The sequence below is a fragment of the Haliaeetus leucocephalus genome, unplaced genomic scaffold (genome assembly GCF_000737465.1).
Source record: "Haliaeetus leucocephalus isolate CR32 unplaced genomic scaffold, Haliaeetus_leucocephalus-4.0 Scaffold0, whole genome shotgun sequence".
Classification (NCBI taxonomy): domain Eukaryota; kingdom Metazoa; phylum Chordata; class Aves; order Accipitriformes; family Accipitridae; genus Haliaeetus; species Haliaeetus leucocephalus.
Window position 1 is genome coordinate 18,240,658 of NW_010972436.1, and position 24,827 is coordinate 18,265,484.

A 24,827-nucleotide genomic window follows, 5' to 3' on the forward strand; every position below is an offset into this window, starting at 1 on the left:
GGATTTGATTGGTTGGGTTTGTGTTGGTGTATGGAGGTGGGGGGGGGGGGGGGGGGGGGGGGTGTAGTTATCAATAAAAAGTTGTATTATCCATTAATTGCTTTTTTAGATCTGGAAACACCAAGTTTTTGTTGTACAAGGCTACCATAAACCTTGTTTCAGACTGGCAACAAAAGCAAATCTCAGCCCATTTCCTTTCCAGTCAAAAGAAACAGACCCAGAGCACATGTCGTTTTAATTCTACTTTGCTCTAACCATGGGAAATACTTACACTTATCAGCAGGGCCTAACTTTGATATTCACTCCTGTTAAGAGTTAACTGATGGACACATACTATATAGAAATCTTTAGCCCTTTGATGAAACTGTTGCATAGATGGCCTGTCTGTCTTTGTGAGCGTACCTCAGCTGGGGCACCTCAGTATTTATGAGAATGTCAGCAGTGGAGATGCTGCCATAAACTTCATTCTCACTTAGACATGTGGAGCAGTGGATTGAGTTTAGAAATGAGAAGATAAGCTCAGAGGGGAAAGGCATGTATAATTCATTCAGGCTTGTTTTACTCCTTCCTTTCAACAATTACATTAGCTAGATTCAATAGGGACAGTTGTGAATATTGCAAGGCAGCAGGATGGAGACAGGATTATCTGCTGGATCTTTTCCAACCACAGAACCTAAATACAGCTAAGAGTTCTGTGCAGAGTAACTTATTCTCCTCCTTTCTGATGTGAAAAGAGTGAGAAATTCTCTCCTGAAACTAGAAGTAGAGAAGTTGGCCTAAAAGTCTTTTAGACCTTCGGTTGAAACGGAACTCCTCCTCAGCTAAATTTGTTATCATTTCGCTTAATCTGGTTTGGGTAGTTATTTTTTATATTACTTTAGGATCTGGAATAATGGATGAGTCTTCCATTTTTTAAGTAAGTGCTGCACAGCCATAGTGTTGTACAAACACAAAACATGGTTTGTAAGTCCTACGGACCACAGGAGACATATTTAGTAGCAAGAAAAATAAAAGGGAGATCGTGATTGACTTTGGGAAGTGAAATATGCACCAGCATACCAGCTGCCTTGTCATAGTCAGATTTCTTGACTGTAGGACTCATCAGATTTTAAAAAAAGTGTTGTAATTTATTAGAGGAGCGCTTTCAAAGCTGGACCACAAGGAAGAACATTTAAATATGCCTTTTATAAGAAGCTAAGTTACAGGAGCCAAGAATTGTTACTTTAATCACTTGTTGAGGGGAGGCTGTACACAGCTTAGTGCCCCTGTTCAGTTTTCTTATATTCAGTGTGTATTTTGCCTGTAAAAATTTCATTCCATTCTACCTTGCCAAGGTACTACTTCTGCATTCTTTAGCCCAGGCCTAGACCTGCTTTAAAAAGCATGATGGAACGAATGCAGCCTCATTGCTGTATGACCAAAGCAGCAGTTTAAAACCCCACACCATACAGGAAGAGAAGTCACCTAAAGGAGTCATAACTTTGAAAATTGTGCCTGCTGAGTGCATGCAGTACTAGGGGAGGGAAGAGGCACATCCAGATCCCTGCTGGCCTTGCTGGGCAGCTGGGGCTGTCTGTGTCTCTTCTTTGGGGAAGGGGTGAAAGTGTCCTCCTGATGTTTTTTTTTATGAGTCCCATGACCTTAGTGGGATTTTACACATTTGTATTTCATATTTCATCTTAGTCAGCATTAAGACACAGTATAATTTTACTTATATTCACAAACCATTTCCCTCAAGGCTTCTTTTTTAATTCTGAATTCCCTTTTATGAATTCCTTCAATCTGTCAGCCATCGAATTTGTCAATATCTTACTGGTTTTGTGGACCCTAGAAAAGAAATGCACAGATATTAAGTGATTCACAGAGGATGCAAAGCTAGAAATAGCCTTATCTTGGTACATTTTCCAGGAAGACTTGAGTTCTTTCCAGCACAAGAATGTCTGCCAACCGTGGCAAGATGAATCATTTGCCATTTATGTCATTATTTTCTGTACTAAAGTTGTAGATTTGTGGTCTGTTCCCCACCATCATTCCCAGAGGTAGCAAGGACCTTGACACACTCTGTTCAGAGATGGCACAGACAGGTTTTCCACATCAAACACTCAAATAAGTACCAATTTCCTGTGTTTTTAACATAGAATTTGGCAGAAAAACCCTTAGATCTCTGCAGTTTACTAATGACATCAACAAAAACAAATCTGGTAATGTCTTGTTGCATTTGGTACCATACGCACCCATAACAGACAAAAATTAATTTGTTTTTACCTTCATTTCAATTTAATGTCATCCTGACTAGAAACAGATTTATCTGTGCTTGTACAGTTTTCAGACAAAGCTGGTAAAAAGCACAATGTGATTCTGTGATAACTGCTGTTAAGATAATACAAAATCTCTACAGGCGAAACAGAAGTGTGCTAGATTGGTTTTCTTTTCCTGAACTCTGACATTTTTTTCTGCCATTTCAGTTTCCCAGGGAAACCAAAGAGAGTTACATTTGTGCACTGTAATTGACTTATGCTGTAGCACCCAGGGCAAATTCCAAAGTACGAGAAAGAAAAAACTGTAGAAAATGATGTTATTGACTGACTGTGAATGTTCCGCAGTAATAAATTGCTAGTCAGAAAAACAGGCAGTCCAATGTATTTAGATATGCTTTGCTCTGAATTGTGATGAAAAGTTAAAAACTCGATGCATTTTTGTGAAAGTAAGTTTTCAAGACATTTGATTAGTAGACATCAAGATAACCTTGAAAACACCTGCCTAGGTATGAGCAAATTATCACACTAGATACCAGCTGATGTGTTGTTATCTGATGTAATATAATAATTGAATATCATAATAATTAAAAAACTAGCATAACAGATCTTGAACTAAATGTTTCAAAAGATGGAACAGCTGAAGTAAATTATTTAACAGTTTTGCAGTTCTAATGTATTTGAAATCTGCCCATCCTCTAACACATTCTAATTTTGTTGAAACACATTCAGAGAAGATTGTTCTATCAAAAATTGTTTGATTGACTCTAGGAAAAATTGTTTAATGGGTAAGACATTGCATTCAAATCTTCCATGTACAGCAAGCCATATTCCCACAGGATATCTTCAAGTAGAACAATAAGTATACTTGTTATTGTAGCATAGTATTAATATGAGGACCTAAGTTTTATCGCATACTGACTATCCATAGTAGTTCTCCTGACTTCTCTAAAGATATGATGGGTTCACATATGGTAAATTAAAAACATCAGTTCACCTGTGGAAGAGACAGTCCAGATAACATCATGTCAAACACAAACCATCCCCTCAGAACATGCATATCCAGGCATGTGATGAATGGAGTTAACTTTCCTCATAGTATTTTGCATTTGTGGATAAAACACAGTTGATAACACTAATGTTTTGGCTATTGCTGGACAGTGCTTGCAAAGTGTCAAGACTTTCTCTCTCCCATTGCCATCCCCATCCCCAGCAAGTAGGCTGGGGGTGGGCAAGAGGCTGGGAGGGGACACAGCCAGGACAGCTGTCCCCAGCTGATGAAGGGGATATTCCATGCCCTATCACATTGTGCTTAGCAATAAAAGTTTGGGGAAAGAAAGAGAAGGGGGAGGCATTTGGGTTTATGGCATTTGTCTTGCCAAGCAACCGTGAAATATCATTATCTCAATCCATGAGACTTCTTGCCTTCCTTCTATTTTCTCTCAATCACATAGGAGAGGGGAGTGAGCAAGAGGCTGGGTGGGTGTTTGGCTGTTGGCCAGGATCAATCAATATTTCATTTCAGGGTGCGCAACAACAATAGCTGGACATACTCTTTCTTGCTGTCACAGATTAAGGTAACCTACCAGCTCCCACTCTTCCTGTGTGACTGTCTTGGGGGCAATTTGGACATCTTATTTTGACCCGCTTGTCTGCTGTACCTTTTTATTCAAAAAAAATCAGGGGAAAATATTATTATTATTATTATTATTATTATTATTATTATTATTATTATGCCAGTAGATACAGTTGGAAAAAATCAAGGGCAAGCAAGCTAATATTTTCTAACACAGGTCAACAAGTGTGAAACCACAACACTCTCATGTACCTTCACCCCTGATGCACGGAGTCACAGATTACCAGGTGACAGGAGGCCAAGGAGCCGCTGCTGAGAAAGCAGGTCTTGCAGGGCTTGGCGAAGCGCATGGTCCCACCACGGGTCAGTGGTCAGGGCAGCTGGCTTTACCGGTGCCCGGGTGATGGAGGAGAGCGCAGACGGTGCTGCCTGCTCCCCGAGCTGGGAGATAGGAAGCCCCCGGGCAGGGCAGGGCAGCGCGGGGTGGGAGCTGGAGGTGGGAGCTGCACACCGAGCGCTGCGATTTAGAGGCTGGCGGCATTCACACTGGTTATTTACACCACAGACGGAGTTTGCCTTTGCCAGCTCTGACCAGATACGGGCATACGTTTGCGCTCTACCTGAAATCACTGGCCGCAGTAAAGAATTCCTGTCACTCAGTGCAAAGATGATCTATTATTGCCAAGTCCTCTTTGCAGAAAAACCCTCCCATAATCATTATGGACAAAATGAGACTGCTATTTAAACACTATTTTCCCATTTGTGTTTGACAAATCTTAGCAGTTTAAATACTGATAGGAACTTTTTGTCATGCTTTCTGTTAAAAATGAAGCATTAAGAAAGTTCAGTCCTTTTCACAGGAGCGTGGCATTCATAGAAAAAGGTTATGAGTTGATTTCTCACTTCAATTTTCTCTCTTCTATCTTTTTTTTTTTTAAGCTGACAATCATTTTGATGTTAAAAGCAAACTAGGAGGTCTTCTCAGTTATCTTGTATGAAATAAAGATGAACTGGACAAAAGAGCCCTAAATAGCAATTTCATGCTGTGATAAAAGATGGGAAATTATCATCTGTATCTCATGGAACGGATCTTAATCATTGTTAAGTGGAATAACAGAAAAAAGTAAAGTTGACAATACGTCTCTGTGGATCCTTACAGTCATATTAAGACTCATAAAGCCTGACGTCTAAGTACAATCAGGAATATTGATGGCCAATTGTTTTCTGATCCTTAGTTTAAATAGGAAAGTTATAAAGTAGTAAAATACAGTAGAAAATGTAGGCCCTATGTAGAGTGTCAGTCTGCTCCATCCCAGATTGGATTCAAGTAGCCAAACCAGTTAGAGGAACTGTGAATAATTTACGGATTACTGCCCAGGGCACATCCCTTCAAGAATAGAGTCACAAGAGTAATTTAGGCTCTCATGCCCCATTTGCGTAGTTAGATGGATGCTAAAAGCCTGATCCCAGTGAGACTCAGTGTTTCAATGAGACTAAAATTCCCGAATCAAAATTGGGTGCCCAAACTGCTGACATGCTTTTGAAAATCTCATGAAGTTTCTTCACCTTCACCAAAGTAATTTGACATTCTTGGAAACATTATCCACTTCTTACATGTGCCCAGGTTGACACATCAACACCAGTTGACAGGTTTGCTCAAAATATTTTAAAATAGGTAAATAGATAAGTAGTTAGAAACCATATATGTCACTCTTTCTCAGAAATCTGTTTTCCTCTGGTTATAAACCTTAAACCAATAGTCTTCAGATTTGCTCTAAATAATTTTGAACTCCATAAGAGCATCCCTTTTCCACAGCTGAAACTCTATTTCTGGATTTTGTAATGTAGACCTATAAGGGGCAGACTAGGATTCCTGCAGCCCAACAGATTTAGGTTTCCAAACTCCAGCTCAAAGGATGTTTGAGGTTTTGCAGTTAAAACTGTGGCTCCACCAGGTTCATCACTTCTTTTAAACTAAGGGCTTAGGCATGCCACTGCAAGTACTCCCCCTACAAGAGCAACTTCGGGTGTTTCTTCATCTTTTCTGTTAAATCAGTGCTAAGGAACAGAAAATAGTTGAGGATACATTACTTAGAAACCGAAAATATGAGATGGGACACAGCCCTGTGGCCTTGCGAAGAGTGGGGAAAAACAAGTTCAAGGTCATCGTTCCAGGCTGGATTATGTATTTTACACTAAACAAGATGATAAAATGCACGCACCAGCTGGGAGTAAGTACAGAACTAGGGCTTCACTTTTGGAGGTGAGCACCCCAACTCTGTCCTCATAGTTGTTTGGTAGCACACGTTCAGCAAGAAGAGGGGAAAACACCCCCCTCATATCAGCAGTTTTAGGCACTCCCATGGGAGAATGACCTAACCTGGGAAGGGAATTGAGCCCTCATTTCCACCTGCTGCACAAGCTGTAGGTGTCTCCAGCCCATCTTACTGGTGCCTTTGGGGCAGCTCCAGCAGCAAACGTCTTCTTCCCTGCTGTGCATGCTGGTTGTTCTGGTTTCCTTTTCAGAGCAGCTAGCTCTTCTCTGAGCTTTTTACCCCAGACCATTTACTGTCTCTGGACTTAGCATTTGGTTCTTGCTGTTTCAAGAATATTTCTGATTCAAATAGTAACTGACATCTCTCAAAACCTGGATGCAGGTGAGGCCCTGGCTCTCTGTCACATATAATTGCATTCGCCACCAAGATGGGTATAATAATTAACATAAAACATGGAAATGAAAAATAGGCACTTCTGTTTCCATCCCTAAGTGTGTGAAGCAGGGAGTTGGAAAGTTCAGACTTTCATTCTGCTCTGTGATAAGCCAAACTGGAAATTCTTCCAATCTCAATAACAAAGAGTGCTTCTCATCTTAAAAACAGAAGTTTATTGGGTGAATAAAGGTTTAGTGACATCAACCGTTGCTTTTACTTTACTGACCTAGTAAAAAGCATAGGAAGATGTTTTTAAATGCAAGTACACTTAAGAAAAAAGTAATGAGGAATAAGTTCCTCCTGTACTTATCTGCCAAAATCCACATTCAGGATTTCATCCTTTCTCACTAGCAATTAAGGATCTCACTAGCATATAAGACTGTCAATTTACCTAGTGCTCAGATATCAGTGGCACAATATTTGTTAGAGAAACACAGATATCTGCCCTCAGGACCTGGCAGGCAAAGTGCAGTTCAGTCCTGTTTTAAAATTAAGAATTACCTGTAATCCCCTACACAGCTCTGTTTCTGTGGAGGAAAACAGTGTTCAAACTCACATGAAAGGAAAGGACCCTCAAATAGCATTGATTCTGCCACTACCAATTTAGCTTAAAAAAAATCCTCGTGGATTTGGTATGGGGATGAAGCATGCAGGGGCCTGGGCTGACTGTCCCTCCTTCCCCTCCAGATTTCCAAAGCCCACTTTCAGAAAGGAAGGGAAGGCAAAGGGCACTGGTACTTGCAAGAACAGCACTGTCTCCTTCCACACTCCTCAGAAGCAAAGCTGATGGGATTTCATCCTTTCCATCCACTAAGGGGAGGAGAGAAATGGACCATAGAAATTAGAACTGGGAAAGACCACTAAGTCATCCAGTCCATTTCCCTGCAAGTGCAAGATTGTTCCCTGCGGTGCATTCCCGAGTGCTTTTTCTGGTCTAGATTTAAATGAATCAATTAGCAATGGGGCTTTCAACACTACCTTGGGAGACCATTCTAGTCTAATGGATCTCATTGTTAATAATTCTCACCAGTTATTCAGCCTGACTTTTATTTTCTGTGATGTCATCCCAGGTCCTCAGTTGTACTGCTCCAAATTTAGTACCCACATTTCTCCTTGGGGTTTGCACCCTTCAGATACTTGGAAGCATTTATACCACATTCATAGGTCTCGCTTACCAAAGGTTTATATTCTTCATTTTCGTACTCTTTCCTGTTGGGTCACTCTCCTCTGCAGCCCTCAGCAGTTTTGCCCCTGTTTTCTGATTCGCCTCCACTCTGGCAGCTTCCTCTCCATTCTTTTCTGGGACAGGAAATTCTCTTTGTGAATGAGACTTACTGGTAAGACATGCATAGGAACATCTTGCAAAATGGATTAGTGCAAGAGTCCTTTTTCAGGCATCTGAGAATGTGATCGAGCAGTTCAAAACTGGTTTGTGACAGAAAGGGATTTTTCTTCCGGAGGAACTGAATTTGGAATTTGTTCACAAAGAAACACCCCACGGTACTGGGGGAAGTTTACTGTGCCCGGCTGTGAAAGGAGAGCCATGGCTGCTCTCAGACAATACCCTGGTTCTTGGTTCCAGCACAGAGGGATCAGAGATCGGGGCAGAGAGGACGGCGCCTCTGCCCCTGCTCATTCACTGACGAAGATGAAGAGCACTGCAGAGAATAGCCTTCCCGAAGCGGTGCAGTCAGAGGCAGGATTACCCAACACATTAATAAAGGAAGAAAATACGAGGCTCTCAGAGGCTCCCTCTACACCCTCTCTTTCCACACAAATACAATATATTCACTTTCACAGAACCCACAGGTTGACGTCAGGAAAAGAAATCCCTGCACAACTCTGGCATTTCAAAGACTGCTTTCCATTTGTACCCCCAAATACCTTTAACCTCACTGCTAGCAACTTCTTTATTCCTAATATTTCCTAGCTATGTATTTGCCTTTTGTTCAGACTTCTGCTATTACATTTCATAAGCCCTTAACATGCTTCTTCCTTCCCAGTTTTTTGGTCAGCCACTTCTTCACACCAGCCGCTCCCATCCATCTCAGGGCTGCTCCTCGGGACAGCCAACTGCAAGCTATGGGACACAGCCGGGGTGCTCACTGAAGTCCTAGGCTCCCATTTGTCGCTGAAATGATCACAGTCACCATCACTGGTACTGTAGCAAATGGAGAGAAGACATTGAGCAGAGTCTTTATTGCAGGCAGATAAATGCATACTGTTAATAACTGTATGCATACTGTTAATCATGCCTGCTGTACACAATTCTTCTCTTATGGCTGCATATTCTTTTTTTTTCGGAGCCACGAGTGTGGTTTTGTTCTCCATGCAGAGCTGGGAACAGCAGTGTGTCAGGAGTGCATATTCTACATTGAACCTGAAGGGTAGGGTACTCCATGCCACACACACCAGTCCCTCGATCTTCAGCTCCCACCTCACACACGCATCTTGATTTCACTCCTCTTGAAACTTCAGAGGGGGTTGTAGGTGCATCACCAAGTTACAGGCCAAATGGACCGATGTACCTGGGTGAACACATCCCTCACTTCTAACCGTAGACCTACCCCCATGCAAGCATTAACAAACAGGGACAATGGTTTCAACTCCTTTTCAGAGAAACATGTCCTTTTCCTGCTTTTTTTTCAGGGAGGAGAGCTCTTTGCCTCTTTTGCAGAAGTGTTTTGCATGGGACATTGCCCATTCCCAGGGTGGCGAGCGCAGCCCCCAGCCTGGCAGCGCAGTCCCCCGCAGAGCTCTGCGCGGGCTCAGGGACCTGCCTGGGGACAGTGGGGTGCAGGACTGTGCCCACGGCTGTGCCCGCAGGCAGCTTTTCCAGCATCACTGCCCTTTCATGTCTTACTATCTCTTATTACAAAATTAAAGCCATTCTAAGGATGTAGTAGAGCTGCCAGGGAAGAAGATAACAGAAAATAATGTGGAACTTGTCAGTGCTGTGTAGCATCAAGAAATTTTCCTTCCCTAAACAAACCTGAAATGGAAACCTGAACTTATTCAGCTATGAGTAGAGGGTATTTAAAAAAAAAAAAACCAACAACAAAAACCAAAAAACCTCCTCTGTGATCAGAGGTCTATTAAGCTGCCTTGAAAATTATTCCAAATGCACTTTTTTGCAGATAACAATAGACAGTCCTTTTGACTGATTTGTTAAAAAAGGTAAAGAAAGAGCATAAAATTATTGCTTATCAGAGAAAGAAGCAGCACCATTTAAAATAACATGAAATTGTACCCCATGAATTATTCACAAGGGTTGATGTTACACTATCATTATTTCTGGTTTTCCTCTTTACAGCATAGGATTTTGTGTCAGTTGTCTCCAACCCAATAAAGGAGGTGGGTTGGTTTTTTTAATTAATCAAACCTGATTTTTCTGATTATTTTTTCTAATTTAAAATGAATATATTCCAAGCAGTGAGTTGTCTTCATGGTGTCATGTTGAAAAAGAAGATAGATTTCATTACCACTAGCAGGGTCTAAAACATGCAGTGAAATAGACGATACTGACTGGTGTTTCTCTACGTGTTGCACCAGCTGCTGAGCAGCCAAAGTGTGATCCCAGTTGTATGCTGGCATTAGCAGTTGCAAACTCCATCCTGTTCGATGTGAATTAAGCTAACTGAATGTCACAGAAGTTCTCCATATACAGCCAGTGTGATTCAGTTTTCTGATTGCATGTAAAAGTCAACACCTCTTGCAATTACCTAGTGATTTTGATTTTCCTTTTCCAACACATAAATATGCAGGGCTACAAATTCTGTATTATGGAAGGACTTAATGATCATAACACACTAGAAGTGAGAGTAACTCTATTAAAGTCAGTAGAAACATTGATTAGACTAGCCAAAACTCTCTGGTTTTATTGGTAGAGCTGTGTCTCGAAGCAGATGGGTGTAGACAGTTTGCATTTATGGCCATGGCTGACTTAAAAGCACAGCTCATAACTGTAGTCCGTAAGATGTCAGCCAGTTCTCCACATCCAACTTATATGCTGACAAAACCTTCATATTTTTTCTTCCTTACTGTCTCTTCTGTCAGCATCTTTCTGAATCATTTCTATTGCAAGCCCTGTGGCTGCAGGACTTATGTTTTTAGAGATCATGTAGGGAAGACAGCATTGTTTGCTTTATGTGTGTAATAGCCCAGCTCAAGGCAATATGACCATCCATGAATATATTAACATTAATACAAACAATTATACTTAATTGTTGTGGGGAAAAAACTAAAAAAATTACCTCAGAAAGTTTAAAAATCATGGAAAAAAAATTTAAAAGGCACTACATTTGCTCTCCTTGCCATCTTACTATTTGGGGAGTTTTACACAGCACATGGTATTTGGTTACTTATCATAAGAGAAATCTTACTACAGGCATCTCTCTACATTGTAGAAAACTATACTTCTGCTGGGTGTCTACAGGTCTTCAGAGTTCATGAAGAGAAGTCAGCAATACTAGGGTGTAATGCAGACTATCGAAAAGCAAATATCTAAAATAGGCCAGGTGAATCACGTCCCAGGAAAGTTCCTCTCCTTTGACTATAAAGACACACTACAGTGATTAGCTCAGCTACAGACATCTAAACTCCAGTTATCCAGAATAGCTGAAATGAATCCCACCGCCGGTGTCAGCAAACTGAAAATGGCTTATAATAAAACCCATTTGCTTTTCAACGGCTCGGCTCTGACGTGCAAGTCTGGAGTATCACTGACACAGCAAGCATGAACATCAGCAGAGTGGAGGTTGCCCCTGCCTGGCTGTGGGAGAAGACCCTGCCTACGAGACCCCAGGGTAGGGCTTAGGCTTTCAGCAGAGCACCAGAGAGAATCGTTACCTCACCAGATCATTAGACTGAATCTGTGATCAAAGACAGTCCGTCATTTAGAGGTCCGGTTTTGTTCTATAACGCAACTAATTGATTGGCAGAATTTCTGAAAAAAAACCCTTTGATTTCCCTTCCCGCTCTCCCAGCTCTCCTCGTCAACACGGCGTTAGCCGGGACCCAGCCAGTATGCTGACACAGCTCCCCAATTTCCTTTCCTCTGCTCCATTTCCTTTTCAAATTGAAAACTATTAGGAGTCTTTAGGCAAATAATAGAAACCTAATGCAGGTGCCTGTTATAAATCATTCACTAGTTACTTTTAACCTAATGTCTCCTCAAACATTACTTCGCAGAAGGTGGCGAGGGAAAGAAATGCCTCATGAACTCTGACAATCAGTGGGTCAGGAATTAAGGTCATAATAATGTAGCCCATTTCTTCTTGTTTGTCAAATGACCTGAACACAGTTAGATTCCTGGGTCTTTCATCTGAGATTGGCTCCCCTCGGTAAGAACATGGGTCTTGCCAAGAGCAATCCTCTTCTAGCATCATGCCCTGCCGCACACCCCGAAGTGGGGAAGGTGGGACGTGGCTGGTGTTGCCAGGTTAGTGCTAGTTCAGGGGTTTGCCACACTCAACGCTATAGCTTTCCTAGGCACAACCTGATGATGTGCTCGGTCCAGATCTGCCGCATGTCTGAGGTTAAATTAATCAATGTTTAAGAGGTAGCTTGACATTTGTAAATAGAAATCACTTGAGAAATTTGAAGTATTTTGCAGGCAAAATAAAATAGGAAGTAAACATTAATAACAAGAGTTAGTAATGACTGTTTTTTATGCAAAATAGACAAATGTACAGAAGTGCCTATTAATTCTGAATCACTGAAGCAAGTACCTAGGCTCAAGAGTTGGAAATGCTGCCTAAAATGCCAATGTGATCAGTCAATGTTAAAATTTGCCTTCATCAACTAGGCATCATGTGTCTTACTCTCAGAGACAAATTCCTCCTATGTTCACTGGAAATAATATCAAGCATTTCAGAGGGGATAAACCTCCAACCCTATGTATGTACAAAAGAAGGCATGCAAGAGGGCAATCTGTTAGCATATGTGCTCCTGAACACATGGAGCAACTGTCAGGTTGTTGGAAGTATTTCTCATCATGCTGGGTGCCCTCACATGCAGCATTGAATGGTGCTACATTGGTCACAGATCACTTTCCCCATTTGGCTCCCCAGTGAGGTGTAAATATTTCAGAGCTAATGCATAAGTCATGTACACCTGTGTTTCTGAGTGTCACAGTAGTGAGACATAACTCTTGGGTATTTCTGAGCATGAAGGAACGTGTTTTATTTTCTGTCATTGCAAATGGAAAATACATGGAGATTTTCAATGTTTAACACTCAGACTGGTTCTGCAAATTCTTGGACACCATTTCCTCCAGCCCCAGGCAACATCTCAGTGATGTTCTGCAAACACGTGCACCTCGCCAGGACTGGAAGACACCCGAGGCTGTGTCCACACGTGACTACCTACTGGGGCTCCACATCACTGAAAGCCAACATACGGAGTTCATTCACCCAAAAAAAGAACACCCCAAGCACACTTGCTATTACTGTGTGGGTGGACATTGTGATAGCAAACAAGATTAGAGGGATTCATATTCTTGCTACATCAATAGGTGTTGGGTGCCTTTGTCTTTCATTTGTGAATAAATCCAGACCTCACAGAAAATCCTGAATGCATTCATCATCTTACACTCATACTAGAAGAGAGAAAGAGTTAAGCTTATTTATGGATAAAATGTTTGAAATAATAAAAGGCATCACACCATGCACTGGACTGATTGGGAGGGGTGAGTAAGGTATAGCTCCTGAAGAGCAGGACGGCTTCCCCAGATGGTCTGCTCTGTATTTGCAGAGTGTAGTGCTTTGACTGCAAGGTGAAGGGGGAGATGGGGAGGCACATTAGGGATATGATAATGTAAGGTGAAGGAAGCAGTCTCACTGCCCTGAGAAGGAATATTGATGGAGGTCCTCAGGTGCAGGCAGAGAGGCTGATGGGCTTCTGAAGAAGGAAATTGCCTCCTGGTGTACTTCTGCTGTGCTGAGGAAAATAAGATTCTGTCTACATTGGTAAATAAATAAAACAGAACCAAAAAATAGTTGATTCTTATCAGGGACCTTCCAACCAAGGAAAATACTCTATACTCTTCAGGAAAGTATACAGTACTTTTTGAGATGATGAGTGGGACTCAAAAACCTCTGTTGCGGGCAGTGCCTCATGCACTGTTTGGTGTTAGTCCACATGAAGGACACAGTTAACTAGATGGACATGTGTCTGATCTAAGGTACCTATTATTTTTCTCATGAAAGTAATGACCCTAAAGCAAAGTGACATCAAAGCAATTTTAATGTACAGACTATAAACACCTTTCTTTGTAGGGAAGGAGCCATTTGTCCACCTCAACTTTTTATCTGGTAATAAAACAGGAATAAACACAAACACTTTGTAATTTAATTTCTCCACTGCATTCTCCCATGTGCTTCCATCTTCACTTCTCAGGTTTTCTAGATTGCCAGCTTTTTTTTTTTAATAAATACTCCCAAACACTTTTTGGGGGCCACATTTATAGTAATAAATAGAGATTAAACTTCCAGCACAAACATATAGTGATGTATACTTTGTCACTGCACCTATAACAACTTCTGTATGAGACTGTCAGAACCAGGGGGTCAGGTGTGATTAACTGAACTTTTCACAATACTTACACCTCTCATACAAATGTCACAATGCTGCAATGCCACAATACCACTAAACCTTTTGAACTACTGATGTAGCTATCATATTGATATAGGAATGAGATAATTTTGGTATCATTTGCTATTATATACATTAAGAATAGCAACAGTGCTATAGCCTGTCATCTACCACTAGTTCCAGTGCTGTGTGGAGATTATGAAGTATTATTGGTCCTATTTACTAACTGGGACATCACTGGCAGCACCAGCGCTTCATGATTAAAATATAGTTTCCTTTCTCCATTCAGCTGTTTTCTCATATCACACCAGTGGATCTTATGAGAGAACATGGCCCCAACCATGGTGCTTCTAACCCAAAAAATCTCTGCAATTTTTTGTTTTTTCTGCCACTCAATAGGCTTCATCATAAGAAAAAAATAATATTGCTGACTTCATAATTCCTAAAGCTTTTCTACAGCTAAAGTAACATCATAGAAACAGCATCACAATGGCCCATGGTGAGATCGTTTCCATTCCCCTTGTAGGTACTTGTAGCCTCAGGCCTGTCTTTGTCACTGATTCGTCAGACTTTGAGGGCTTGATTAAGTTGCCTAAACACAGACATCCATTTCCACTGAGTCACTTTATGGATTTCCATCTGAGATGTGTGAGGAGGGTGCAGAACCTCCTGGACAGCAGTCAGAGGTTAGGCAGGACACCGTGGGCATCTCAGGTGGCACTACATGGGCACAACCACACTAACCCCAGCAGTCTGACCTGCTATACTGTACATGTGTTTGCCTACACACAGTCGTGTACAGCTGTCAAACACAGTCCAGCACTCTTAGGCTACTTTGTCACATCTAGAGGAAGCACCCATCAGCCAGAAAAGTCCTTTTTCCCAAGAGCTGCTCCTTTGTTCTTTGGTATTCAGAGAGATGCATCCTGAAATGTGCTGTTCAATAGATTATTTCAGTTTGGGCTCAGTTCATTCTTAACTCTTCTTTGAAATTGTCCACAAGGCTAAATAAGCTACATTTTAGAGTGAAACTCACGTACTGTTGAAGTCTGTGAGCATTCTGCCACTGACTCCAAAGAAATCAGGATTTGAACCTAGAAAGTGTCTATCTGGACCAAGAAAGGCATGTTTTTCAATTGCCATCACCATTATCTGGAGAGGCAATGGAGGAACAGAGCTGGTCTCAGTGATGAATGCTCCGTCCCTGAAACCACAGTGGAAAAGGCACCGAGGTAGCTGCTCTTGGAGAAAAGGAAAGGAAACTGAACTGAAAGTCAGATCTGTTTTTTCTCTGAGATTTTTAAACAGCAGCTCCAGAAGTGTTACTTGCATTTTATTTAGTACTTACAGTGCAACAGCAATGAAACCTAACATTACAGGGAGTGTGTGTTCCCACCAGAAAATGTCTTCAACAGCTCATAAAAACCTGGCCATTTATCAGCACTGCAGGAGATCTTTATTACCTCCCTACAGCATATGCTCTTCTATGATGTAGTTATTGATTTAACAAGTAAACTTCGTGGCAAGCTTTTATCTTGGAATTAGCAGCGAGACTGAAATAGAGCCCTTATTATTCTAATAACAGAGATGTGAGATTCCTGCATGTTCCAAAGGCCATATCATCACCTTAACAAGCATCCCATTAGGGCTGTCTGGGCTGCCACATCAAAGTGTGAGCTGTGAGAACTTTAACAATCATGATATCATACTCACCCCCGGCAATTTCACAACCCTTTTGTTTTTCTTCCTACAGGTTTGGACATCAGGCAAGCTCAGGTTATAGTGCTGTCATCGGGTACCAAATGTATAAATGGGGAATACATTAATGACCAAGGGCTTGCGGTCAACGACTGCCATGCAGAAATTGTGGCAAGAAGGGCATTTGTTCACTTCCTCTACTCACAGCTGGAACTACACTTAAGGTAACTGAATTCTGTTGATGCTTGGGCAATGTTATACAGCCTTCAGTGGAACAGATCCATCCTCCAGACATTTGAACTACTTGTTTCTTTATGTTGTTATTTCCGAGTCTTTAGCTGATGAAGAACCAATACACTGCACAGAAAAAAATGAGAGTTATATAGTCTAGAGTGTTGGGTCATAAGCTCCTTTACTTCAGCTGATTTTCTTTCTGTAGCTATTAGATATGACTCATAAAGTTGGGTTTTATGAAGCCTGATGATTTTGTACAAATCTTTACGTGCGGGCTTATTAGCATTATTCACTGGCCAGAGAGTGGAAGGGGGTCATTTTGCTCACTGCAGCCATTTTCCTGTCTTCCTTGCTGCTGCTGAAATATCTCGAGGAAGTGATTTATTGATCGTTAATTCCTTCATCGACTCACTAGAGAACCAATGAGTGTTAACAGTACAGTAAACTTTGTGCCAAAGTGCAAGATGCTCTCACTCACTCCTTCTTTATGATGTTTTAAAATGTTATAGCATGTAGAATCATTACAGAGGAATTATTGTTCCTGTCTTCAGCCAAACCCACCTTGTTACCATTTAAATGGTTAATGGGTCATACATTGCCTGGAAGCTGGTAATAAGTGAGGCACCCCAGAGGTCTATCCTGGGACCTCGCTAATCATGTCTATCAATAATCTGGAAAATGCTATGTAGTGATTGGTTATAAGATTTGCAGAGGACACCATATTGTGGGGAGGACCAGTCGATATGCTTGAGGGCTGGGCTGTCATCCAGGCAAGCTGGAGGACAGGGCCAGCAGAAACTTTGACAGAAAACTCAACAGGGACAAATGGAAAGTCTCTCACCTAGGAGGAAAGAATGACCTGCAACAACACAGGCTGGACCCTTACCAGCTGGGGAGCAGCTCTGCTGAAAACGGATAGGGTTCATAGGCAGACGGCAAGCTGAATATGAGATAGCGGTGTGCCCGGCAGCAAGGAGGGTCAACGGGATCCTGGGCTGTAGGAAGAGTCAGCCAAGGGATTGATCATCCCCTACTACTCAGCACTCATTAGACCACATCTGCAATACCATGCGCAGTTTTGGGTCCCCCAATACAGAAAAGATATCAACCATCGGAAGCAGGTTCAGCAAAGGCCTCCTGGATGCTGAGGGGCCAGGGCACTTGGCCTGTGTGGAGGCGCTGAGGGAGCTGGGCCTGGTCAGCCTGGAGATGGGATGGCAGACCCAGCAGAACATATGTCAACCATACAATGGAGCTGGCATCTTTACCAGGGTGCACAGTGGGAAGATGACAGACAACAGGCACACACCGAAACAAGAGAAGCTTAGTCTGAATATTAGGACAAACTGTCCACATGGCAATAGGCAGGCAGTGGAACAGGTCACCTGGCAAGGTTGTGCAGTCTCCCTCCTGTCTTGGAGGTTTTCAAAACCTGAGTGAATAAAGCCCTGAGCAACCTGGCAAACTGCTTTGAGCAGGAGGTTGGGCTAGAGACCTGAGGTCCTTTCCAGCCTGAATTATCCCATGATCCTATGAAAATTGAGCAGAAGTGAAGCTGAGGTGGCATTTATTACATGGAAGGAACCAAGGAATGAAGGAAGCAAGGACAGAAAACAAACAAAATCCCCCTTTATCTATAGGTCATTCTTCCACCCTCCATTCTTGCTTGCATTTTCATGTGACTTTATCAGAAGGGCATTAACCTCTGTGCAAAAACTCTCTTTGACTTCAGAAGGTTTTGCATCAGGTCACTGACACAAGGATTAATCTGAGCAGGATTGTGTGTTCTTGTGAGCACCTATGATACTGTTGCACCGAAGCAACAATAATAGGAATAATGGTTATTTTCACTTCACACTGGAGTTGAAGACAAGAGAGTATATTGAGTAGATGAGCTTGGCTAACAAAGGGGGACAAGAACCCTGAAGGGTTTAATCAAAACCAATATTCTCTCTATTTCAATCTGAATTGCTTTCAAGTTTACATTAAATTATTATGTTTTCATCAGTGTAGCAGCCCTAGTACTTGCTTCGTGCTACGGTCTCTTGGGAAACAAGTGCTACCACTGTATCTTAAACTATTGTATCGATCCACCTCCCTAACATGTTCAGTCATATTATTATTTTATTTGGATCAATGTCAACAGTCTTTTGTTAAGAGAGTCCTCAGCGCAGCACAAATTCTGTTCACAATAACTTCAAATCACTCTCTGTTCAGCCAAGAGCAGGCGCCACTGCTTCTCTGACCAGCACACATGATAAAAAGCTGAACCAAAATTGTCAAGGCTAAGCACCTTTGAAAGATAGAGCTGGAGATATTGTCAAATCAGATTTTGCTTCCTTAAAGTCCACAGGGAAGTAAAACTGTGTGCTATAATATATTCTTCAATTCTAGTATTTATCGCTACATTCAGTTTTATGCCATCATCCGGAGCTTTGACAAGCGAGAAAACGGGGGTGTTCGAAATGAAATGAAAAATGCATTTTCTGCACATTGAAGTCATATTTACCCCTTTTTCTCTAGAAAAAGAGAGACAACTCCCACAGGCAGAGAAATCATATGGTGCTACCGCATAGCTAAAAGGACAGGGTTTTTAGGACAGACGTGTTAACTCAGCTCCACTGGGACTCTCTGCACACCAGCTCCTCAAGCTTGGGGGAAACACAAATGTGGCTTCTGCATTGTTATGCATTTGCACTTACCTAGCCCAAATTAAATCCCTCTTCCAGGCCAGGAACCTGTTGTACAAATTCCTATATGAACTGAGACCAAAAAATGGTTCCCTAACCCCAAAAAAGAATGAAAGCATAGTACTTGCCTCAAAGAGCTTAAATTTTCCATCCCTCCCTCTGGAACCCGCAAGTTGGTTCTGTGGAGAGTATTCCCTATTTTCCACAAATCTTCCTCCCACCAAGCCTACCTGCTCAAATTGATCTCCACAGCTGGATTTCAAACTTCAGGAATTTCCAGCACAAGACTTATTTTTCTATATGATGCTGTCCTTGAAAAGGAACCACTTCTCCAGAATTTACAAATGCTGCCATTGACCTCAGTGAAAGCAAAACAAGTACTTGCCTGAGTGTAGCATGAAAGGCTTCAAAGAGCAGGGACAAGGATGCTGGAGAAAGTGAGGGCCAGGGTAGAGAATTAATGGCCAGGAGAGATGGAGTCACTGAGTTGAATATATGTCTTAACACTGTTCTTGAGTTGTCTAAAAGTTAGTCAGTTAAGTGTGAACTAGATCCCCAAGGCTTCTTTTATCACCACTGGAGAGACATGGGCATCTCTGGAGTGGGACTCAACAGACTTACTCAGGTATCTATTGTAGGTGAGATGAATTGCCATGTACTGGAGCAAATTTTTTTCCATTCCTATAAAGACAGCATAGGGTGACTTCTTCAGATATTTGAACTGTAGAGCAGTCCCATCCACAAGCCAAAGTTGCAGCTTTATGTAAATTACTTTTTTTTCCTTCTCTTTGTATTGCTAAATGTTAGAGATGAGGCTTTCCCAACTTTTACTGGGAAAGAGAGTTCCAGAATGGGAACTTTACCCTTGCTAAGAAGCAAGAGTGACAAATACTTCAAAAGGAAACTTTCTTTCAACAATTCATTGTCTAGAGCTTGGGTTAAATAAAAGCCAAAAGCACAACTAAAATCTGATAGCTTCTAACCAGTCTGATTAAAACCCTTACCCCTCCCAGATTTCATTTTTATGACAACCATAATCCTCCAGTTCTCAAGACTTTCACGAAAAAGATGAAAAGTAAGACATAAATTTTCTGATGTACAAAAGAAGGACAAAAAAGACCTTTTGAGAAGCTTTTTCTAAAAATTGCCATCAAAAAGTACACAAATACCATAGTCTGAATCTCTTGCAATGATGGCAGTAAAATTTATATGGGTTTCAGTGGGATTATTTATACCAACTGACCAATAGGGAAGAAAAGAAAATCCAACTCTTCTTTTTTAAAGAAAACAAAACTAATACCTTATTCTTAAAAGAAACCAGTACCATAGCAGTCTTGCAGCACCTGCAGGTGCTGGAGCAATGATTTTACCAGAAGCTAAGATCTTCCAGTGAGTCAGATGCAAACAACTGTTTAGTTTATACATAAAAAGCAAGGAATAGTCTTCAACCAGTCCAGCTGTTTTCTCCAGGAAAATCAGCTGCTTGTTATACACCTAATATTTCTTTTTTTTTGTCCTACTAGCCTCTTAATGGACACAGCTCTGTCCCTTTTAAGCCTGCTATTAGTTTCTCTAGGATGCCGTGCTGTTGCAGGTAGCACTAGAGATTTCCCGTACGTATGTTTACATGCTAAAAACAGCTCCTCTCCTTCTCTTTTAGAGGGTGAGGACTCGTTTCAGCAAAACACTTTGCATATCTTAAACCATAAGTACGTGCTTAAATCTTGAAGTCAGCTCAAAACATATGCATGTGTTATGCAAAATAATGAACTTAAGCACAAGATTAGAATTAAGCACATTCTTAAATGTTCTTCTTGAATCAGCCTCAAATCCTAACTCTCCCATGGAAATTCATAACAGGCAAAGGTTTAGGGACAAATTCTGCTCTTTTAGCCACAGCCAGCATGCGGAAATGACCCTTTAGTGCCACCCCCGGAATGAATGACATTTGTGGGCTCACTGTGGGCTTCTCTCTTCATTGCTTTGTGCAGGTGTGTATGGCTGTGCAAAGTGGCATTGCAAAGGACTGCTGCTGCAAACTCATTTTCCCACTCACAGCCCAAAACGACAACCCCAGAGGGAAGGCAGAACTGTACAGGTGCTGGGGGTGAAGTCACTTTGCAGAAGTGCATCTCATGCTCCACATGGACCAGTTTTGCAAGGTCCCGGGGTCCCCCTGGGCTTTGAAATTCCCCAAGCATCCCATGCACAAGAATCTCTGCTAAGACACAGCAGACGGTATTGCATCCCAAACTCTTTTATAGCAATACTCTCAGAGTTGCGTTATTAACCTCTTCAGCCACTGTGCAGGAGAATGAATCTCATGTTTGAGTTCAGCCCCCAGAAAACCATCCCAAAGGCAGGTCAGGACCATATGTGGTACGGAGGATCTCAGCCTCCTGGAGGAAGAGTCAAGCTGCTTTGCCCTCCAGCCCTGCCACCTATTTTTAGAGCAGCTGTCTATCACCCAACCCATCAGCCACACTGGCCGCAGACCCTTCTTGGTACTCAGGGAGAGGGAAGAGAGCAAGGTTAATCAGTGAAAAACAATAACCAGTAAAACCAGGATGGGTGCTGATTACTGTGAACTCCTGAAATCCAGCCCAAAGAATGACTGCTCCAACCCTACATAGCAACTGTTTCTAAGTACTGCAAGCTGCCCCCCACTCCGGTGAGGTTTAACATAATAATAGCAGGCATTAGGGCTGCACAGCTTTGTATTCTCCCAGCTGATTTTGCAGTGAATTATTTAAAACTAACTGCAATTGCTCTAATGTCCGAGCAGCAGGACTTACAGGTATTTTATTATTTCAGAGGCTTGTATCAGGGCCATAATATAATTAGTGCAGTTGGGAAATTCCACCACAGCCAGCAGAAAATGAAGGAGCTGCATGTGGCAGCCCCGGCTCAGCAGCTGGTGTGGCTCCCTGTCCCTGACAGGCGAGCTAATGTGCCTGTAAATTCCTCCTGACAGCAAACGCATCCCGGCATCAAAAAATGACAAAACACCCAAACCATGGAAGAGTGACAGCCAAACAGCTTCAATAGCACAGAGGCTGCACCCGGAGAAAACAGGCAGAGGCAGCTTGGATTAAAGCCAAGGACTTGCTCCGAGGCTGAGTAGAAAGCAGCCCTGTTTACACTAACAGGAGGCAGAGAAACCAGCAGAAATCGCCTTGGTTAATGGGCTGTCCTATAGTGAATTAAATGGGTAGGATTCTGGCTTATTAAGAGCCTCCTAGGAAAATCATTACCTGCAGGTGCCTTCCTGTTCAGAGATATTCCTGAAGAAAGACCCTCGAGTTTCTGAGGGGAGGACCGGGGCATCTGACGGAAAGGAGCCTCATTACAATTTCACTAATCACATTTTCACCTTCAAAATTATAATCACGACCATCACCCAAACGTACTTATTAGAGGCAGCTGCCTGTCAGAGAATTCACCCATATCTTCCCAAATGTAAATCATCCGAGGCACCGCACAGCAGCACAGCCTTAATGCGAGCTATTGCTGCAAACGGCAGGACTGGGAGGGTTTGGCCTCCCGGGCAGCTGTTGCTAATGGAATATGTGTGCTGTGTCCCCATCTAGCTGCTGAACCACTGCGAAGAGAAAAGCTTCGTCTTAATAAGTATCTCTTTCAACTCATCTGAGAAAAGCCTCCACAAGTTTTGTCCTCCCCTCTCAGGATGGCTTCTGATTTCCAAAAATGCCAAGTGACCAAGAGGACACTGCTGGCTTAGATGGAGCGCTCGTAGGTGGCTCTGGTTGAAGGGGGGAGAAAAGCAACGCCTGGGGAGCTGGGAGGGTTGGCAGGGGTCGTAAAATCCGGGTGCTTCATTAGAGGGCCTTTTCAGTGGAGCATATAAATGCACATCTTGGTTGCAGTGATGTTAATGGGATTTAAACACGTGCCTAGGCATTGTGATGAGCAGAGCCGATTTGCTCACATGAGAGCCTAAGAGAACTTTTCCTTCTTTCATGCACCAGAACCTCTTTAAAATCAATGTGTTTATGCATCTGTGCATGTGAAGAAGGAGAGTTACCCTTCAAAAATCCACACGTTTTATCATTAGAATATATTCTAGGTAAGCAAGCCAAAAGCACTTTGACAGTTTTGACCCCCTTCACACATTTCTTCACTTGGAGAAGCTTATTGTTTTTCTCTTGTCACTAGGCAAAATATATGATGCCAGGTGCTAATAAAAACAAACAAACAGAGGGAGAAAAACAGAGAGAGAAAGAGCAGAAATGTTTCTGATTTGGCGTGTAACAAATGACCTGGAACCTCTTTTGTGATCATAGCAAACGGCGAGAAGACTGGGAGCGATCAATCTTCGTGCGATTAAAAGAGGGAGGCTACAGGCTGCGGGAGAACATCCTGTTCCATCTGTACGTGAGCACTTCACCCTGCGGAGATGCACGCCTCAACTCCCCCTATGAAATCACAACTGACTGTAAGAAAAAAAAAAATCCCTCTCCTTTTTCCCCTTTGCTTGGGTTTTTTCTTTTCTTTTCTTTTTTAAGATCAGTCCTTCTTTCTTTCTTTGTTTGCTTGCAGAAAATGTTTCTCTTGAGAGCAGAAACATTACGGGCTGTGTGACACATGTGTGTCTGTGCAACTGGTGCTTGGTCCCGTGTACTGGACAAAGGTGTGCAGGGAAAATTAGAGCTGGGCAAGGCAGTGGGAGGCTGCTCTGCGTGCCTGAGGCTCAGTGGCTTTGCTAGGGAATATGTCCCCAGTAGCCTGCATTTCCTGCTAGGAAATGCAACCCCAACAGTAAATAAATGCCTTGGGAAGGGTCCCCATGATCAAAGCGATCCCTGAAGCCAGGTCATGGGCTGGACTACAGGATCAGGACTCTAGCTGGGGATGCATAGACTTTTCTCAGGGTTCAGGCAGTACGTATGGGTTGAAGGGCTGCATTTACACTAAACCTGAGCTGTCCAGGCTGCAGCGGCTGGAGTCTGAATTAGAGAGATGAGATGAGATGATATGATATCACACATCTGTAGTGTTGGTTGAAGGTCAGACTCTCTCCAGATATCACCTGCCCTTGCAGCGAATAATGTCCAGACCCTTCTGGAAAGGATCCTTCCCAGGCCATCCTGCCTATGTTAAATCAACTGCATGGTCACTGCTTGGCAGATGGGCTAGAGGCAGTCTACCAGGCCAGCCTTGGAGTCCCTGGGCCCAAACCTATGGCATTTAAGCAGAAACATGATTTTCCAGGGATTTCTCCTCTAGAGGTGATCTTGCAAGTGAGGTAAGCAAATCAGGTCTTGAGCCAGTGTGTGCCACCAACAGACCTGCAGAGCTTGTTGTCCATGAAAAGACATCCCGTCTCCAGCATATGACCCAGCACTCTGATCTTGTCACCCCTCCAAACATGCATGTCCCTGTCATTGCCCTGCCATCACAGAGGCTCGTCCTTGTTGTGTTCCCACTGCACCAGCTTTGCCCCTGCCAAGCCACAGCGAATGCCCCCAACAAAGGACAGGGGACTTGAGAGGTCCATGGCTTGTTATCACACGTGTCTGTCATCCCATGATCAAATGCACGATGCACAAGGTGCACTCTTAGCCCTGCCCCTAGGTATTGCTTCTCATACATGCATTTTACAGTGCTTTAATCCCCATAGTGCTGGCTGCTAAATGTACATATATATAATGAGAAATAGTCCTTGCCCTGACTACCTTGAATGTGAAGCAGGCAAGACACAAGAATGGATGGAGGAGAAAGCATAGACACAGTAATGTAAAATTAATCATCCAAGGTCACACAACGACCTAACTTCCTCACAGGCAAATCCATCAGACAGTAGTTTTCACTCCCAGTTCTTATTTGTACAAGTTATTTATTAATGATTAGGTATTATTCTCCCCAGACTGGAATCTTTTTGTCACCTGTGAAACAGCAACTTGCTGGGGCGAGAAAGCAGAATGCACCTATTCAGGAAGGAAATACCCTTCCTTACCTGACATGATTTCTACATTCTGTCAGCAGGGTTTATAAAATGAAGAAAAGCAAGTACATGTTTAAAAGGCAAACAGCAAATTGACAAATTCCT

The 24,827-nt window shown here is 42.5% G+C and overlaps 1 protein-coding gene across 1 annotated transcript in view; it reads left to right on the top strand.

Moving 5' to 3' along the window:
• The window catches only part of ADARB2 (adenosine deaminase, RNA-specific, B2 (non-functional)), a 112,714-nt gene that overhangs the window by 51,756 nt on the left and 36,131 nt on the right, over nucleotides 1-24,827 (top strand). Inside the window, exons 4-5 of the mRNA XM_010585520.1 lie at nucleotides 15,889-16,057; nucleotides 23,062-23,213. Coding sequence (XP_010583822.1) covers nucleotides 15,889-16,057; nucleotides 23,062-23,213 — 321 coding nt within the window. The remainder of the gene's footprint in view (nucleotides 1-15,888; nucleotides 16,058-23,061; nucleotides 23,214-24,827) is intronic.